The sequence below is a fragment of the Castor canadensis genome, chromosome 5 (genome assembly GCF_047511655.1).
Source record: "Castor canadensis chromosome 5, mCasCan1.hap1v2, whole genome shotgun sequence".
NCBI lineage: Eukaryota > Metazoa > Chordata > Mammalia > Rodentia > Castoridae > Castor > Castor canadensis.
Window position 1 is genome coordinate 17,745,585 of NC_133390.1, and position 18,010 is coordinate 17,763,594.

At 36.7% G+C, this 18,010-nt stretch overlaps 1 protein-coding gene across 7 annotated transcripts in view; it reads left to right on the forward strand.

Moving 5' to 3' along the window:
* The window catches only part of App (amyloid beta precursor protein), a 239,467-nt gene that overhangs the window by 186,425 nt on the left and 35,032 nt on the right, over positions 1 to 18,010 (forward strand). For all 7 annotated transcript variants that reach the window (XM_074072862.1, XM_074072863.1, XM_074072864.1 and 4 more), the window contains 2 exons: positions 1,953 to 2,081; positions 3,030 to 3,129. In XM_074072862.1, the coding sequence (XP_073928963.1) occupies positions 1,953 to 2,081; positions 3,030 to 3,129 (229 nt within the window). The remainder of the gene's footprint in view (positions 1 to 1,952; positions 2,082 to 3,029; positions 3,130 to 18,010) is intronic.

Here is an 18,010-nt window from a genome sequence, read left to right on the forward strand (position 1 = left end):
CCATTTTCTTCAAAACAATAAGTCCTTTTTGAGAGAGGAAAATGGAATAGCACCACTTACGAAAGCACATTAAGCTAGCCAGCTGCATCGGGGCGGGCAGGAAGAAACATTGAGGCTAAATGCAATTAGTTGCATTTAGCAAGTCTTCAACCTTGGAACATAATAGTAGCAGAACTAGAGGGACTTTCAGGCCTTGGTGCTTAATACCAAGCAAGCATCAAGGTTAGGTAATAGCCTGATTGCATAAGCTTGCATATAAAATATTCCTCCTTGGCAACAATTGTTAGCCTTTAATTTCTGATTTTTTTGTTTGTGTAAACTTACCAGCTTTTAAATATGCATTTTATAACTATAGTTTGCCCACTATCTCTTTCACTACTTTTCTTCTAAGATTAGATTTGAAAGGTCAGTCTCTGATTGTAGATTTCACAGTACAAATGAGAATTGCTGCCAGAAGCTGTGTTTCAAACTGTGATGTCTGTCTTGGGAATATGAAGAAACACATTTCTTCTAAGAGAAAGGGGCCAAGTCCAGCAGATGAAATTTATTTTGTTTTTCTTATATATATTTATTTTGTTTTCTCAAGTATGGAACCATGTGGCAAGCATGGAATGAGCAAGTGCCAAGTACAGAGCACCTGCACTGGGTCGGACCCCACTGATTGAGGTCCTAGCAGAATGGCCCATGAATGTCACATTGAAGAGGGGAATCAGAAGCATCAATAAGTTAACAGATTGTGTTAAATGCAGTCATGGAGATTTTTACACAGTATTTCAAGATAGTGTGGAGAAAGGGCATCACATTCTACCTGGGATGGCAAGGAGATGTGGAAGGAGAGACACATCCCAGAGAATATGGATAACATAACAGAAGCATTGCAAACCACCCCCCCTACACACACACACACACACACACATACATACATACATGCCATCTGTGGAAATAACTCCTGTACATCTAACTGGTGTTTAAGGTACCCGTGACACATTGGTTCATAATACTTAGGATTGTACAAATGGTCCCAGTTCTATTCCTGACATGAATTTTCATAGCTGTCTTTTTTGTTTGTTTGTTTTAATGAAGAACTGTGTATCTTTGCAAATCATTTTATAAAATCATATACTAGAATGCATATAGTGATGAAATTATGGAAGACAAAGGAACCTCTTGGTTCTTTTTTTTATTGGGATGAATGTTTTCATGTAAAACTAAGATAATGAAATGGAACCAATTAGAAAAAAATAGAAGCACTTAAGAAGAAACTTAATTGTGGCTAAGAGCATTAGAATCTGATGGCTTAAAAAAACTTAATTAAAGTAAAATAACTAGTTTTGTGACAGCCTTTCTCCTAGAAAAATGTAATGCCTCTTAAAGGTGATCAATTATTCCTTGGCCTACAAAAGAGTAGTTTAAATTGCCTGTTATTTTTCTTATTTTGATTATTGCCCCATTGTATGTTACTAATGATGAGATAATGTGTGCAGCATTACTTCTGGTCTTAAGAACGTGCACATGGAAATATAGTCTCTTATTTGTCCTTTAATGTTTGGGGTGGGGAAAACACCTGACAGATGAAAAAACTGTCCTTCTGTAGCAGCGTACACCTGTTTGAAAAGAAAATGTTGATTTTTTTTTTTGTATCCCTACCATACTTTATTTTTTTTATTGTTTTATTATTCATATGTGCATACAAGGCTTGGGTCATTTATCCCGAAAATGTTGATTAAGGATAGTCACCATGTATGTTGAAAATGCCAGATCTTCTTGTAGAAATGAAGTGACTATTCTATGCACTTAGCCAATAATGAAGGAGTGGGAAAATTTGCAGCAAGGTGACTTGCCATATTTGCACATTGTGGGATAGGTTAATGGGACATCTGACTCAAAGCCAGTGGAAGAAGTATGACTTTGCAAGAGCTTGAAAGGGTTTTTCTCACTCCCCGCCCCCACAGCCTCATCATGTGTTCAACATGCTGAAGAAGTATGTTCGTGCTGAGCAGAAAGACAGACAGCACACCCTAAAGCATTTTGAACATGTGCGCATGGTGGATCCCAAGAAAGCTGCTCAGATCCGGTCCCAGGTAAGCATGCGGGGTAGGAGTCCAAGGTTCTCACTTCTTGGATAGGTGGTAGGATTCCCAGAATACATATGGGTGTTGTACCTCTATGGCAAGAGTGTTTTAATGCCTGTTAAACTCTGAAAGTTTATTTTAGCCAGGCATGGTAGTGCACAGCTGTAATCCCAGCACTTGGCATGAAGAGGCAGAAGGACTATGAGTTGGAGGCCACTCTAGCCTAGGGAGACCCTGTCTCAAAGAAAAAAAAGCTTATTTTAGAGTAACATGTAGCTTGACATTTTCTAAGTTACACAGGTAATAGGGAGTATAAAAATCTTAAATGTTCACTGTAACTAAATACTTAAGCGAATCATTTAAAAACTGAAGTCGTATGCACTAAAACCTTTATACCAGGCTCAGCTAGGTTGTGGCAGGTACTCATAAACTCCATTGTCACTGCAACACTTAAATTTAATGTGAGCCTAAATGAAGCCCTGTAATAATGTTTAATATTCTCTCATTTACAATGCTTAGAAGCTGTGGGATCTACCTCTGGAAGTCTGAATGGAATAATTTTAAATTATTGATATTTAGCATGAAATATCCAATCAAATTGAAATGTTCCTGTGTATTGGAAAATTTACCAAATATATATATATTTTGTGAGTATATGTATATATACATACATATACTCAAAAAATCAGGCTTATTTAGGAAGCTTCAGCATTAAGGATTAGAGTTGGCAGGTATGGTCTTTTTAACTGACTGTGAAAAGCACACGAAATGCTAGCAAATGTAAAGGTAAATCTTAAAGCTGAGCTCAAAAGTTAGAGGACACAAAAATTAAAGCCCTTTCACTTAAACTTACAGCAGTGTCTGTTTTACTTTGGAACTGTCTGTCTGCAGTTCTTGGTAAGGCAAATGCCTGTTCTTACTTGAGATCGTTTACCTGGAGTTGTCATCTTAACACAGGTTATGACACACCTCCGTGTGATTTACGAGCGCATGAATCAGTCTCTGTCCCTGCTGTACAACGTCCCTGCAGTGGCCGAGGAGATTCAGGATGAAGTTGGTAAGTAAGCTGTGTTTTTCATGCTCTGCACATAAATATATTTTTGCCTAGAGATGATATCAGGGAAGTGGGTTCTGTGTCAGGAATGGTTGGTGTTCAGATGCACGAAAGTTAAAAGAGCAGTTTGCATTTGACAGTGATCTGGGGAGGATGGACTGGCTCTCACCTTCACAGTTGCTTCAGTTCTGAACTCTCCTTGCATGTGTGATTGGAAAGATGTGACCTGACTTAGGAATATTTGTATAACAATGAGCCACTTATTATTGAATTATACTTGTCAGCAGTTATTTTCTGGCTTATCCAATCTTGTGGGTATCTCCTTACAATATTTTGCAGTTTACAATTTAAAAAAAGAAAGCCCTTTCCCAGCATAACCTTATGAATGGCTTGATAGCTCTATTTTACAAATGGAAAAACTCAAACTTACCATTTAAGTAACTTTCTTACCTGTGTCCTACACAGCTTAAGTAGTACAGCCCTCACATTTACCTGACTTCTGACCCTGATATTATTGTTATACTCATTAAATCACAGCTATCTTTAGTATCATGAGTGTGCGCTAAGCCATATTGTTGTTTAAACATGAAAAGTCATAGACTTATTTGAAATAACCATACTTCCACAAGAAGATGGAAAAATACTGCAGAAAAGTATCATGTATTCACCACCCAGTTTCCTCAGGGATGATATCTTCAATATCTATAGGTAGATATCAAATCCGGGAAACTGACATTGTGTGCCCACTGTCTTTTATGTTCCCGTTTTCCTAATGACATGTTTAATATTTCATATGAGTAAGTTCTCCCATTTCTGCTTTCATTGCAAATGGAGTAAAGTATTGCACGTGGCATGACTACAGAAATCTTCAAAGTGCTCATACCTCACAAAGGCACATAGATGACAAGGAGAGTACTGCATCTTTCAACATAAAGCAGATGCTAAATTCATGTACACTAGGGATTGGCACATAGAATATCAGCAAGTAAGCAATATGTGCCTGGCATACCCTTTTCTATAAAGAATCCTGTCTCTTGTTAACTGAATTGGAAATAGATACAGGTAAACACCTGCTTTGAAGTCCCTGAAACCCTGCTCATGAGAGCAGGTGGGACTTGCTTTTAACAAGGGACAAAACCAAATAATTTACCACATTCTTAATTAACTGAAGTTAAATTTTTTAGATGAATGTGTCTTTATCTTAAACCTATTTTCATCTGTGACTTCAATGGAGGTGGCATTGATAATACCAGACTATAGGAAATAAGTCATTACAAAGAGCTAGAAAGATGATGAACTATTCCACTTGCACCCAGAAATCATGGTTGGCTCTTTCTAATTTCTAATTAATTTTTATTAGAACTTTTCATTGCTGATGTACTAGTGAAAACATTAGCCACTGATGACTCACCTCCACAGATCAGATGGTGATTCGGATTCTGGAGTGTTGCAAAATGCTCAAGAAAAGGGCAACCCAGGAAACTTGATCTCAGAGACAGGAAAGATAGTTAGATAATTAGAATCATGGATTGTTTTTTTAAATAAAAAAGAAAAAGCTCTGCCATTAGACTGGATCAAGAACATATTATTCAAAAAATATTTGTGTCAATCTAAATATATTGGACATCAAATCTTGAAAGAAAATATTTTTTAAAAATCCTTCATTTGGAACTCTAGATGCTTCCATTTTTAAATATCTGTTTCCTACAGAAAGAGCAGTTTGCAGTAATGAACTTCGATTAATAGACCTGTGTGCACCTTTTAAGCACCTGATACTAAAGCTAAAGAAGCTAACTTGCTGGGGAGAATGAATTTTTTGGGGTTGACCTTGGTTGGCTTGCATAGTCTTTCTTCATTTGGGGAAATATTTTAAAAGAATTTACTCTCAAGTAGGATGTAGATGAAACAAGATTGGCTGTAGAATGCTAACTGTTTAAGGTGAGTGGCACTTGGGAGTTCTTACGTTATCTTTACTTTTGTATGTTTGAAATATTCCATAGTAAAAATTGCTGTATTTTTGGCATCCTTTCTAAAGAATATTTTCTTAAATTTCTTCCAGTTTATGTTTTGTACTGTTTACAATAGTCTCCACTTTCATGCTTTATCATTAATTGGATTTAGATTTGTCAGCCATTTCTCTAAATAATCAAACTTTATATTTGGGAACCATTCAGTATACATAAGGAAGATACTGAACTTCAGAGTCACTGTCAAAAGGACAGGATGTGAAAGTACCTACAAATGCACAACTTTTGCATAAAGGTTTGTGGTTATAAATGCTGGCAATTAAGATATCTTTGATGCAGTCAAACATCTGGAGAGAAATTTAATCTGGAGAGTAGTTTAATTAAATATTGGTCACAGATACTCTCTGGATGAAGGGTTTTTAATAGTCTGAGAAACGGCCAGTATCTATGTTTGTTAGTGCTGCAGTTATATCTACTTTGGTAAATTTTGCTTCCAATTAGAATTCTCTATTATGGATGAAAATAAGAAAGAAAAGAACTTTGCTAGAAAGAAGGAATGCCATGAGTGAAGGGAATTGCAATCAAATTTGTGAGAATGAGAAATAATGACTAGAGCACAGGCCTCATTGTACCATTGAGTTCTGGCCCTGGTTTCATTTTGTCCCCATCGTGCTTCCCTGAGGCATCCCATCTGTTTGTGCTACTTTGCTACTACTCCAGTAAATCCTAGATCTATAGAGCTGGCGATAGTCTCTTCTACTAAGTCCCAAAGCTGTATTCCAGATTATCAGAACATCTCGCGTGCCTTTGAAACTCCAGTCACTATGCATATGAGAGAACTCATGGTGTCTCGACATATATTTGTTTTACACTCTGTTATGAATTTTCCCAGTTCGTGTAAATTTACCCATGCCACCTTCTTCTCCCTCACCCCTGAAATCTTATCAACCTCAATTCCTCTCTGTTGTGCCTCCTATTCATGTACATTTACCTGGACTCCCTGTTCTGCACATCCACCACCTTTCTTCAAACCCTGTCCTCCTCTCATTTCACTGGACTCCCAGATGGTGATCCTACCCTATGTCTCACACATTCTTCCTGTTCAGCCCAAGCTCCTGGACAAAACACAAATAAAAGCTGCACATGGTGTTTCTTGCTTGAAAAGCTGCATCCTTCAGCTCCTATAAACCATTACTTGTTCCTATAAACCCTTACCTGTTTGCATAGAGGATGAGAAGGAAGAGCTGGCATTTGAGTGATAACCATGTCATGAACTAATAAGTGTCTGTGATGTCAGTGATCCAGGTTCTTAATGAAAGACAGGCATTCATTCTACACCCTACTCACAGAGCCAAGCCCTTTGGCATTGGACTGTGTCCACTTTTAGCAGGGCTTTCTTTTATTTCACACAAATGCATCATATGAGCTAATGACAACCCTAGGGAATTTAGTGATCCTCACCTCCATTTTTAATTGAAAAAAGTGAACTTTAGAGAGGACTCTTATTTGCCAGTGCAGATAGTAAAAGGATAAAAGGGGGATTGAAGTCTGCTTGAATCCCAGTTCCATTTTCCTCTCTCATAGGTTGAATTTTCTTCTATTTTACCTCCGTGCACTACAGAATGGTGCCTAGCTCCATCACCATACTGTAGTTTGTATTTAATTATTTGTTATATTTCCACTAGTGCCCCATCCTGTGAGCTCTTTTGCCATCCATGTCTTGGTCATCTGAGCCTTGGGATCCAGCAGGGAACCTGGTACTTTGTAGGTATCAGTAATTGTAGACATAAGATTAAAGTAAATCTGTAGGCTGCAAGGTAGATGCTTCTTAACTTAGATTGATCAGATGGCTCCTTTAAAACCCTAAAGACCCCTGCTACATACACATACCAGTCTCCTTCCTTGGTACTACACATGAGTATTGCACAAAACAAATCTCTTTATTCTGCCACGACATTCTCTATGAAGCTATTATAATTGATCAAGCCAGGAAAATGATGTGGTTGACAGAGGTTATTAAAATAAAAAATAAAGCAGAGTTCCCAGGACTGATATTAGTAACATTTTACATACTTGTATGTAACAGTCATGTGTTTTCCTATATGACAGTTATCTCCCCAATACGCTTTGACACTTATTTAATAATTATGTTGTCTGATTTGACTGTCTTGTGAATTTTTCAAAACTGCTCTATTCTAAGTGATTTACCTTTTTAATTTTGTAAAATTTTTAATTCAGTTTGAATTATGATATGTGAGTTCCCAGACAGTTATTTATTACTTAATGTTTTCTTTCTTTCAAAGAGATCTGTTACTTGCATACAAATTTTGAGACTTTTTTGCTAAGAAAGGCTTAATGCATTGTTTGTAGAAGGGAGAAATTCCCTAATTTATGTCAAATAGCTGTTTAGCACTTTATTTTTTTTCACTTAACAAGTGATAAAATTGTTTTCTTAATGAAAAGATGGCTTCTCTTCATTGTCCCTATTTTGCTTAAGTCATGTTTTTAACCCTTCATAAAGGCAGAATGCCTTCATCACTGGTAGTGTTCATCTCAGCCTTTGCTTTGTCCTCTTGTTATTTTAAAATGATTGGATTTCCTTTACCTTTTGTGGTCTTCCTTAAAATCTGTGCTAAAGAGTTCTGTCTACTCTTTCTCTTAGCACTAAGTTATCTATCAGAGTGCTTCATTTTGTAGCTACCTCAAGGCTAAAAATATTGTAGCTCTGAAGTCAGACATGGCTGTTTAACAGAATGCTATAATGACCAACTCATAAGTTAGGCAGTAGGAAGAAAGGGGAGGGAAGGCATAATTGTTTCATACCTGATTTTTTTTCATTTAGCATTCAAAATTAATAAAAATACAAATTATCATAAATCAGGAAGGATCTCTGAACAAATCTATGGTTAATGAGGTTGGCATTGAAAGATATAGCAGGGATTAAGAAACTCACTATTAAGATAATGCTTATTTTTTTTTATAGTTTTACTGTGGCCTTTTGATAAAAATTTCCCCTCTTTGGAAAAATATGCAGCATACTTATTTCAAATACAGTTTTCATCCTCTGTCCCTAAGAAGGGATTTGGGGGTATAATAAATCCAAACTAGACTAGGTTGAAAATAGAATATTCACAGTACTTCCCAGTACACCAGAATACAACATGTAATACTATTGGAAATTATAAATATCTTTCTATGCAATTGCTAGACAAGAAAGAGCATCAAGGAAGAAAAAATCATAAAAATAAATAAAGTGAGAAAGCCATCAACTTATTCTGTTCTTATTCTTCATTTTTTGAGTGACTTCTAAAATGTAGGTAGATTTTACAGCTGATTTAAATATTTGGAAACAGTTATTCATATCATAAACAACCACTCTTGGTTTTGTAATAGTCTCAGTGTCCGTTGTTCATATTTTCCCCAGGATCATTAGCTGGATAATGGGTATGACTTATTTTTGACCGTCTATATCTAAGCATACATCTTTGACCCCCTCACACACTCCAAACAAGACTGTTCCTTCCAAAATGGAACGATTTATCTTATAAATGAAAACATATTGTCAAGTGAATGAGCCTTCATACAAAATATTTTAATCTTCAGAATGGGAATGTGTATATTAAGATGGGGGTCACAATTTTCTGACCGATTAAGTGCTGTGTTACAGGATCTCCAGATAGCAGATAGATGGGCGAATGGCAGGGCTAGCAATACCTCAGATTCCCAGTTGGTCTGTATGCAGACCATCCTGGTATGCATTGAGTCCTCTGTTATGTAAGCTCTCTTTTCTTACTTAGGAGTTTAATTATATCTGTAGAGTGCACATATAGAGACATCCAGATGATCTGTAGATGTAATTGATAAGAACCTTTAAAGGTAGACATTTAATACATCAGTTCGGAATAATTTTTATAGTTTCTCCTCTGGCAAACAGATATTTTCATTCATATATTTCCAATCCATAATAAAAGAAAAGTTAATCTTTATTAGCAACATTAAAAATACATACTTTGTAGTATGAATGAACATCAAAAACGGGTTGCTTGGTGTGGTTTGACTTTTAAATAAGCACTATTTATACTAGCTACCATTTGGTAGACTAATTGTTGACATTGATACACGTAATTCAGTACAATACATTGGACACTGGTAGTCATTAGCTAGTTAAACATCTACTACATTGTGGTGGTTTACTGTGGATTATTTTGTTCAGTCCAGATAAATAAGTGATACTGTTCAAATTCCTTGCCCATTTTAAATTGAGTTGTTTGCTTTTTGTTGCTGAGTTGTAAGAGTTCTTTATATATTACAAGATAGTGGATTTTTATCAAATACATGACTTATAAATTGTACCCATTCTATAGGTAACATTTTTGCTTTCTTGATAATATCCTTTTGACATGCAGTTTTTTTTATTTTGATTAAGTTGAACTGATCAGTTCTTTTGTTGCCATTCGTTTGATATTATATGGAAGAAAACATTGCTAAATCCAAGGTCAGAATAATGTAAATGTATTTTTCCCTCTAAGAGTTTAGTTTTAATTCTTTCAATGAAACCTTTGATTTATCTTGTTAGTTTTTATGTATGGTGTGAGGTGAGGATCCAGTTCATTCTTTTTCATGTGGAATCCAGTATCCCAGCACTAGTTATTGAAAAGGCTATTCTTCCCTGTTGAATGATCTTTACACTCATGTACAAATTCAGTTGACTATAGATATCTTTACTCAATTCTGTTCTTTTGGTCCATGTGTTTATTCTCATTGTGTTACCATACTATTTTGATTACTGTAGTACTGTAATAAGTTTTGAAATTTTCAGGTATGGATCCTCTACTTTTGTTCTTCTTTTTTAAAATTGCTTTGACTATTCAAGACACCTTGTATTTCCACATGAATCTTAAGGCCTTTTTTCTACCATTAAAAATGGGCAGGGATTACCTTGGATCTGTGAATCAGTTTGGGGAATATTGCTATTACAGTTTTTTAAATTGCTCTGTATCGACTAGAACAGATTCCACCATGAGATGATTTCACCTTGGGTTCCATTCAGGAAGATGACTATATAGAAGTAACAGAATTGATTTACAAAACTTTAAATCAACTCTAGGTTTTGGTGAGATTTCAAAGAATTTCTTTGGGAACTTCTTTAACTGTGGGACTGGTATACACAATAGTTTCTGCCTGTTTTCACGCTGTGTGGGGGGGGAGGGCGCATCTCTACAAGTGGATGGAGCCTGAGGCAGGGTCTCCCAAACCAAGCTTCTGTTGCCTGTGATGATCCTGTAATGTTCTAAAATTATTTTCCCTATTCACCAGCTCTTGTGTGTGGCCCTGTAATTTGAAACAAAATCAAACAAAAAACCCTAACAAAAATGAGTGGGGAGTGAAGTCAGACCACAGTGGTGGCAGCAGGACTATTTCCTGGCATTCCTGGCATGGAATGTTACAACAGATGTGTCCTGGTTTTTTTTTTTTTTTTTTGTGGAGTGTTGTGAAAAACCAATGGCTGGCTTTGGACTATCACAAATTAGTTTTAGTCCAAAACTAGTTATCCTACTTTTCACAAGCAGCAGCCTTCTAGGTTCATTTAAAAAAAAAAAAAAGGAGAAAAAAATCCTAGTGATGTTTGCCACCTCAAATATGGAGATGAATCCAAATAGAGATTAATTTTGAAATCTGTTTCTACAAAGAATAACTGGGAATGGGATGAATTTGTTTGCACATAAGTCAGAGTTTGAAAGGAATGTTAATTTACCTTAACTGTTCAGCTTGGAAACAAATTTTGTAATGTGTTCCCTAAGTAAGCGCCATTATTCTTTGTTAAGAGTTCTATAGGCTGCTTTACATAGTAAATCATAGGAAATGGGATATAATATCTCATTTAAACATCATGGTTCAATCTCTTAACCTGTTCTAAATTATGAGACATGTGTCCAAAGGAATGTTGACTTGGTCTGCATCAAAACATACCCAATGGCAGGATCATGAGTTCCAGCCAGGCATGGGTGACATAGGGAGACCCTGTCTCAAAACACAAAACAAAACTATTCAGAGTCTTTTGGACTTGGAGAATGAAACAGGTGGTCAGATGGTCAAGGCCAGGCTTTTCCTTAATTTTCAACCCCTGAAGGGATCTAAGAAAAGCAAAAAATAGAGGGGATGAACCAATTCAGGTTATAATACATATATACATGGAAATATCACAGTGAAACTCCCTGTATAGCTATCTTAAATAAACAAAAATGTCTTTTTTCAAAAATGGAGAATAGGAAGATAAAGCAGGGCCTGTCTTGGGTTGACACCAGTAGTGGAGGTGGGGAGGCATAAGGAAAGCATATAGGAGTATGAATATGGTGGAAATACTGTGTACTCATACATGGAAGTGGAAAAATGAGACCTGTAGAAACTATTCCAGGAATAGGGGGAGAGGGGATAAAGGAGAACGATTAAGGGGGCAGATTCAACTATGATGTATAAACTTTGGTAAATGTCGCAGTGTACCCCCAATACAACAATAATAAAAAATAAGTAATTATGCTTTTCTCATTTAAAAAAAATCGACCCTTATTGACAGATGCATTGACCTAGGCAGATAATGTAAAATAGCCTGTTTAACGTGTCTTAACTTTTTATAATTATTCATTTTACATGTGCTCATAAAAGCATGAGTTAAATTTTCTTTGTACAGGGCTGGTGGCATGGCTCAAGTAACAAAGAATCTGCCTAGCAAGTATGAGGCCCTGAGTTCAAACGCCAGTGCCATCAAAAAAATTTTTTTTTCTTTGAAACAGAATTCACAGCTACTTATGTTATCTTGTGCTTACCCACATGTCTTTGCATTAGTTTGGTGACATTTCCATGCGTCTTCCTGAGAGCAGATACCAGGTGTATATCCAGTACTTTCTCTGTAGCTTTGAACTTGGTGTGGCTGCTCATTAGGCCAGGGCAGATCACGACCACTGGGATTTTTGTTTTGTTTTGTTTTGTTCTGTTCTGTTTTGTTTTTGAGAGGGAGAGTTTGCTATTTGAAATTATAAATTAGTGTTTTTTAAAGACCTGCCTTCCTTTTATTGATGATTATTAAGTCTTAAAAAGAATTAAATTGGGTTTCCTCTCAAGTGATAGCAAATATCTTTTATAGAAAGGAATGTTGCTGCATGTACTCTATAATGTGACACAAGAAAAGTATCAGGAATCTAGCTGGGCATGAATACATTAATCAGTCATCATGGGACCTTTATTGCAGTAAAACTTTTTTCTTTTCTATTGTCTATGGCCAAATGACATGCGTTTCTTGTTAATTATAAATAGGGGCTGGGGTGCAACTCAGTGGTAGAGCAATTACAATAGGTAATGTTGAATGAAAATGTTAAGTTTTGAGAAAACTTAGGTAGAAGTGATTGAATCAGCCTGAATGATCAAAGAATGTGTTAAAAGTCTGTTTTCTCCTCCCAGACTTTATACTCAAAATACACCTTACAGCTCTCAATTTCTAGACAATTCCATTAAAAGGAAGAAGATACTTCTTAATACACTGTTTCTGTCTTCCCTTCCTTAGGGTAAATGATGTCAGTCAAAACAGATTTGAGAAATTCTTGAGCAATTTCCTTTTTAAATACAGATTTAGTATGCTTTACTCAAAACGCTTAGAACCAGAAGTGTTTCAGAGTTCAGAGTGTTTCAGACTTTGGAATGCTTGCCTAGACGTTACTATGTGGCCATCACTAATCCGAAAGTCTGAAATCTGGAATGTTTGGAAGTTTGATTTCAGAGCATTTCACATTTCAGATTTTGGGGTTAGAGTTGTTCAACTAGTACTGAAAACTCTTGGCGCTAATAAACCCAATTTAAGTGGTTTGAGGATTTTAATAGGAACAGGAATGTCCCCCCACAATTTTCTGCTAAGAATTAACCTGAGCAGTGTCCATTCCATTGCTGGCAATGTCAGTGATTCATGAGGAAAATCGAATAAAAAGAGTGACGGTCAGAGCTCAGGGGAAGGCTCCATATATAATCCAGTAGTTTGGCCCAACCAGAGTGTATTTAGTGCTTGTAGGCTAAGTCTCTGCTTCTTTTCCCTTTCCCTTCTTTTGGCAGAAAGCCATCGCCTTGACTCTTGAGTGAGATACGTTCTCATAACTGAAGTATGAAGTACTTTATTCAGGTGTAGGACAAAAATTTAAGGTGAAAACATCTGTGGATTGCTAAAACACAGTTATTAAGGGATAGAAAATGGCCTCGTTAATCCCATCTTTTGATACACATTGCATCCATCTGTAAATCAAATGCTGCATGTGAGAGCAAATTTGCTCTCTAGGTCTTTTTGATGTGAAGGGCATGAACCTCCATCCACCCTACTGCCAACAACCCTTCAAGGGAACATGAAAGTGGACAGGAGCCCCCTTGCTTTTCAGATTAAGGGTCCTGAGTGATTAAGTGGCTTGATGAAAATCAGAAATTGAACAGTCTAAAAATGGTTAAGGCCCAAGGGCTTCCTCATGTCTTGCCAAAGCTCTTCAGAAAGCAGAGTGGGTTTTTAAATACTTGGGGTGTGGAAAAAAATAAGATGCTTTTCCTTTAATGAAAAAATAGGCACATTAGAGCAGAATTGGGATCCCTCTGTGGAAATCTGAGTGTAGATTTCAAATGTAGCCTGGTTTCTGGAACCCATCATTGTCAAGGCTAGTGTCACAAGCAGTCTGACTCCAGTCATCACTGGAGCTTTCTTTCTTTCCCCAGACATCTTCTTCCCTTTTATGCCATCCCATCACCTACTAGATAGAGAGGGGCCTGGCATTTGCTAATGTCTTCAGTTCAGTTTCTGTAAGTCCTCAGATGTGAAAGACCATTTAGAAACCTGTAAAGAAAAAAATCACTCTCCGTGGGAATTTTTGTGCTAGAAGTCATTGTTTATTAATCTGTACTTGAAGCCAGGTAAAGCACAGTTATTTGAAGGAATTCTTGGCAAAAATACAGATTCTTCAGCTCCACCTCACACCTGTGGGATCAGTATTTTTCTTATCTCTTTAAGTGACTCTCGAAACATTCAGATTTTAAAACTCATGCTTATATGTAAATAGTAAAAATATAAGGATTCCTAGAAACTTAGGATATACTTGTGTTTGTATTGAACATGGAAGAATGGCAGACATTGTCATTGAAAATTAACATATCCTAGTAAATTAGCCATGTGAATTTCCAGCAGTGTTTACAGATTGCCCCTGACTTATAATTTTCCACCTTTGAGAAGGAATAAAAGCAGTATGCATTCAGGAAAAACCATACTTCTAATTTTGAATTTTGAATTTTGATCTTTTCCTGGACTAGAGATGTGTGATACTACATCACGATGCTGACCACCAGCAGTAGCTCACAATCTTCTGTTCTAACTGCACAAAATGGACTGAGACACCAGGTTTTACTTTGGCACCCTTCATGCTGCGTTTATGGACTTCACATCCAAGACCTCCTTGGTAGATAGAAACATATACTTGGCATGGAGGAATTTGAAATGTATTTTAAACTAATGTAACCTCCCTTCTTACCTTGGTCTCTAAGTGGCAGAAACCAGCCATTCATAGTGGTAAATTATGAGAGACAGACTAGATTGGACACAGTATAACATGACAAATCCATAACCAATGTTGGTAGCCATGTTTCTCATGTCTGCAGCCAAAGGGTGACAAATAATTTAGTTGTTGCTACTTAGCACTCATTCCACAAAATACTCAGTTCCAGTGATCCAGATTTCATACAGGAATAAAAGCATAACTTTTAGACTACTTGAAATTTTTTTTGCTGAAGTCCAACTTGTTTAATGTGAACCCTAAATTGAAATTGATGTGCTAAATTTTATAAATTACTCCAGTTATACCAGCTTCACTAAATCTAGTTACTGGACCCGAGTGTGAGTCCGACTCCATTCTGGCACTGGAGATGGTGGTGTTTTCATCACACTGGGATTAGTAAAACCTGAAACCTGCCAGGCATTTGCCACACACTTTGCTGCCAGGAACAACTCAGCTTCTGGCTTCTTGGAGAGGAAATGACATAACCTCTGTGTTTACAAGGTGTTTGAAAATGAGACCCTTCCATTTCCTTGCTACATTTAAGGGTTGATACTAGATCTAAAAATTCTCCTGGTCTTACCAGGATAAGGAATGCAGGTCAACAAATGGAAATAGATATGTTCCCTGCAGAAGGGTTTTGGAAAAGAGAAACACAGAGTGGAAATGAAGGAACATTTAGTCTCTACCAAAGGGCCTTCTAGTGTTTGGAGGGAAAGTGTGCACTAAAAGAGCCAGATTACATTGCTAGATTATAAGGCTCCTTGTTCTTCTCGCTGATCTACCATAATCCCACCCTTGAGTAAAGCTCACTAAGAACCCACATTCTACTCCAGTACGTTTGTATTTGCCACAAATGGTTGTCTTACAGCATAGAGTTAACATTCATTCATATGGGCAGTATATTAGTTTCCTAGGCTTGCTGGAACCAACTGCCATAAACAGGGTGACCTCAACCATCAGAAATCTCTTCTCCCATCATTCTAGAGGCTGGAGGTCTGAAAGCAAGGTGTTGGCAGAGCCACCTCCCTCTAAAGGTGCTAGAGGAGTATCTGTTCCAAAACTTTTTCTTGTTTCTGGTGCTGCAGACTGTCCTTGGCCTTTCTCTGAATTGTTGAAGCACCACTCATTCCCCAGTTGTATCCTCACATGGTGTTGCTGCTCGTGCCTCTGTCTGTGTGTCCTCTCTAGCATGACTAGGGGCCATCCTCCTCCAGCGCCTCATCTTCACTTGATTACATCTGTAAAGAATCAGTTGTCAAATAAGGTCAACCCATAATGGGAAATTTTGTTTGTTTTCTTTCTTTTGACTTCTAAGAATCTGAAATGTCCAAGATTCTTTTTCAAACACTACCAAAATTCAATCAAGAGCTACATCTTTAATTTGTACCCTCTTCATTTAAAAAAATTAATTTCTGTATTTAATTGGTACTAAATTGTAAAAGATTTGAAATGCTTTGCCTTTCTTTGATACTGATGAATAAGTAAATTTGTAAGCCATGGCTGTTTTAATTAGCCAGGGTTAATTAATGTTACTTGGAAGATGAAAAGACATATAATTCACTGTAATTTGAATCATTTTTCAATTTATTGTTGAAGCATAAGGTATATTTGAATAAGGATTATTTTTTCAAAAAGGATATTAGAGCACTGTCATAATTATGAGAAGTAAACTTTGAAGTGCATTAATTATGTGTTATTGAAGATAATTATGCTTTAATAGTATATATGTAGACAAAGGTAGTTACTTTTTTAAGGTGAAATGTTTTGAGACTGGGGTGAAGGTAAGGAATCTACTGACATGAGAATAACAGTTTAAAGTAACTTTTGTGTGGGTGAAATTTTTTCTTGGTTTATTTATTCATATGTGCATACATTGTTTGGGCCATCTCTTCCCCTTACCCCCCGACCCACCTCCACCCCCCTTGCTGCCAGGCAAAACCTGTTCTGCCTTCTTCTCCAATTTTGTTGAAGAGATGACATAAGCAATAATAAGAAAAACATAGCATTTTTGCTAGTTTGAGATAAGGATAGCTATACAGAGAGATTCCTAACATTGCTTCCGTGCACATGTGTATTACAACCTGAATTGTGTGTGTGTAAAGTAACTTTTTAAAGAAAAGACGTTACTAAAATCTTGTGTACTTTCAACAAAGCCATTGGAGCTTGAATAAGGTCTTGTGCTGGGGTTGGGAAATGTGGAGATTAGAAATAGTTTGGAGAGATTAGAGTGAGATCTCCTCCCATATGAGGCCTGTAAACTGGAGGTTGTCCCTCAGTATCCAAGGAGGGTTGATTTCATCCCCTCTACCTCCCAACGATCTTCAAATCCATGATGCCTCAAGTCCCTTATGTAAGATGACAGTGATAGTGGTATTTGCATATCACCTATGTACATACTCTAATATACTTTAAGTTATTTCTAGATTACTTACTTACAATACCTAATGCAATGTAAATAGTTATAATACTGTATTGTTCAAAGAATTAATGATAAAAAAAAAAGGTCTGTACATGTTCAGTACAGATGCAATGGGATTTTTTTCCAAATATTTTTTATCTAAGATTGGTTGAGTCCATGGCTGCAGAACACATGAATACAGAGGGCCCACTGTACATCATGGAAATCATTTGCCCCACACAGCAAAAGGAGTTGCCCATTCTTGGTGAGGAAGAGTCAGGCTATGTAGTTTCTATCATGTTGAATTGAACACATCTTGAAGCAGGTTCTCTAGGTAACTAAAGCAGAGCTAGCCTCTATGACACCACCCCCATTTGCTTTCATCATTGTCTGCAGGGAACACATTTCAAAATCAAATCAGAAAAAAAAAAAAAGAAAGGATAGATCTGCTTTACTTTTCACCTCAACACCATTTTCTCCTCTGTTTTTTGTGGGAGAAAAAAATGAAGTAGCTTTCCATTACCATCTCATGGATCCTAATGTTACAATCATTCAGGTTTTTTTAAGGACCATTAATTCTTTATTTGGAAACAAAATACCTTACTCACTACAGTTGTTGATAACCACCAGCCTGATTTGTGTCAAGCACTGCAATTGAACATCGTAAGGGATTTTCAGCAAGTGCAGAGCCCTTCATTGTGCAGAATTCAATATAAGATAAATCCCTTTGGACTAATCTCATGTGGGTGTTTTTCTGTTATATCAGGAAAACACCATTTTCATTCTAATGCTTTCCTGTTTCAGCATAGACATGAGCTCTCAAGCCTTGAATTTCCAGTGGTTCCAAGACTTCTCTACAACAATGTTCTGGAATACTGCAAACTCAGCATATCTAAATAGAACCTTTCTCCACCATATTGCTCTCCTCATTGATTAAACTTAAGCCAAGA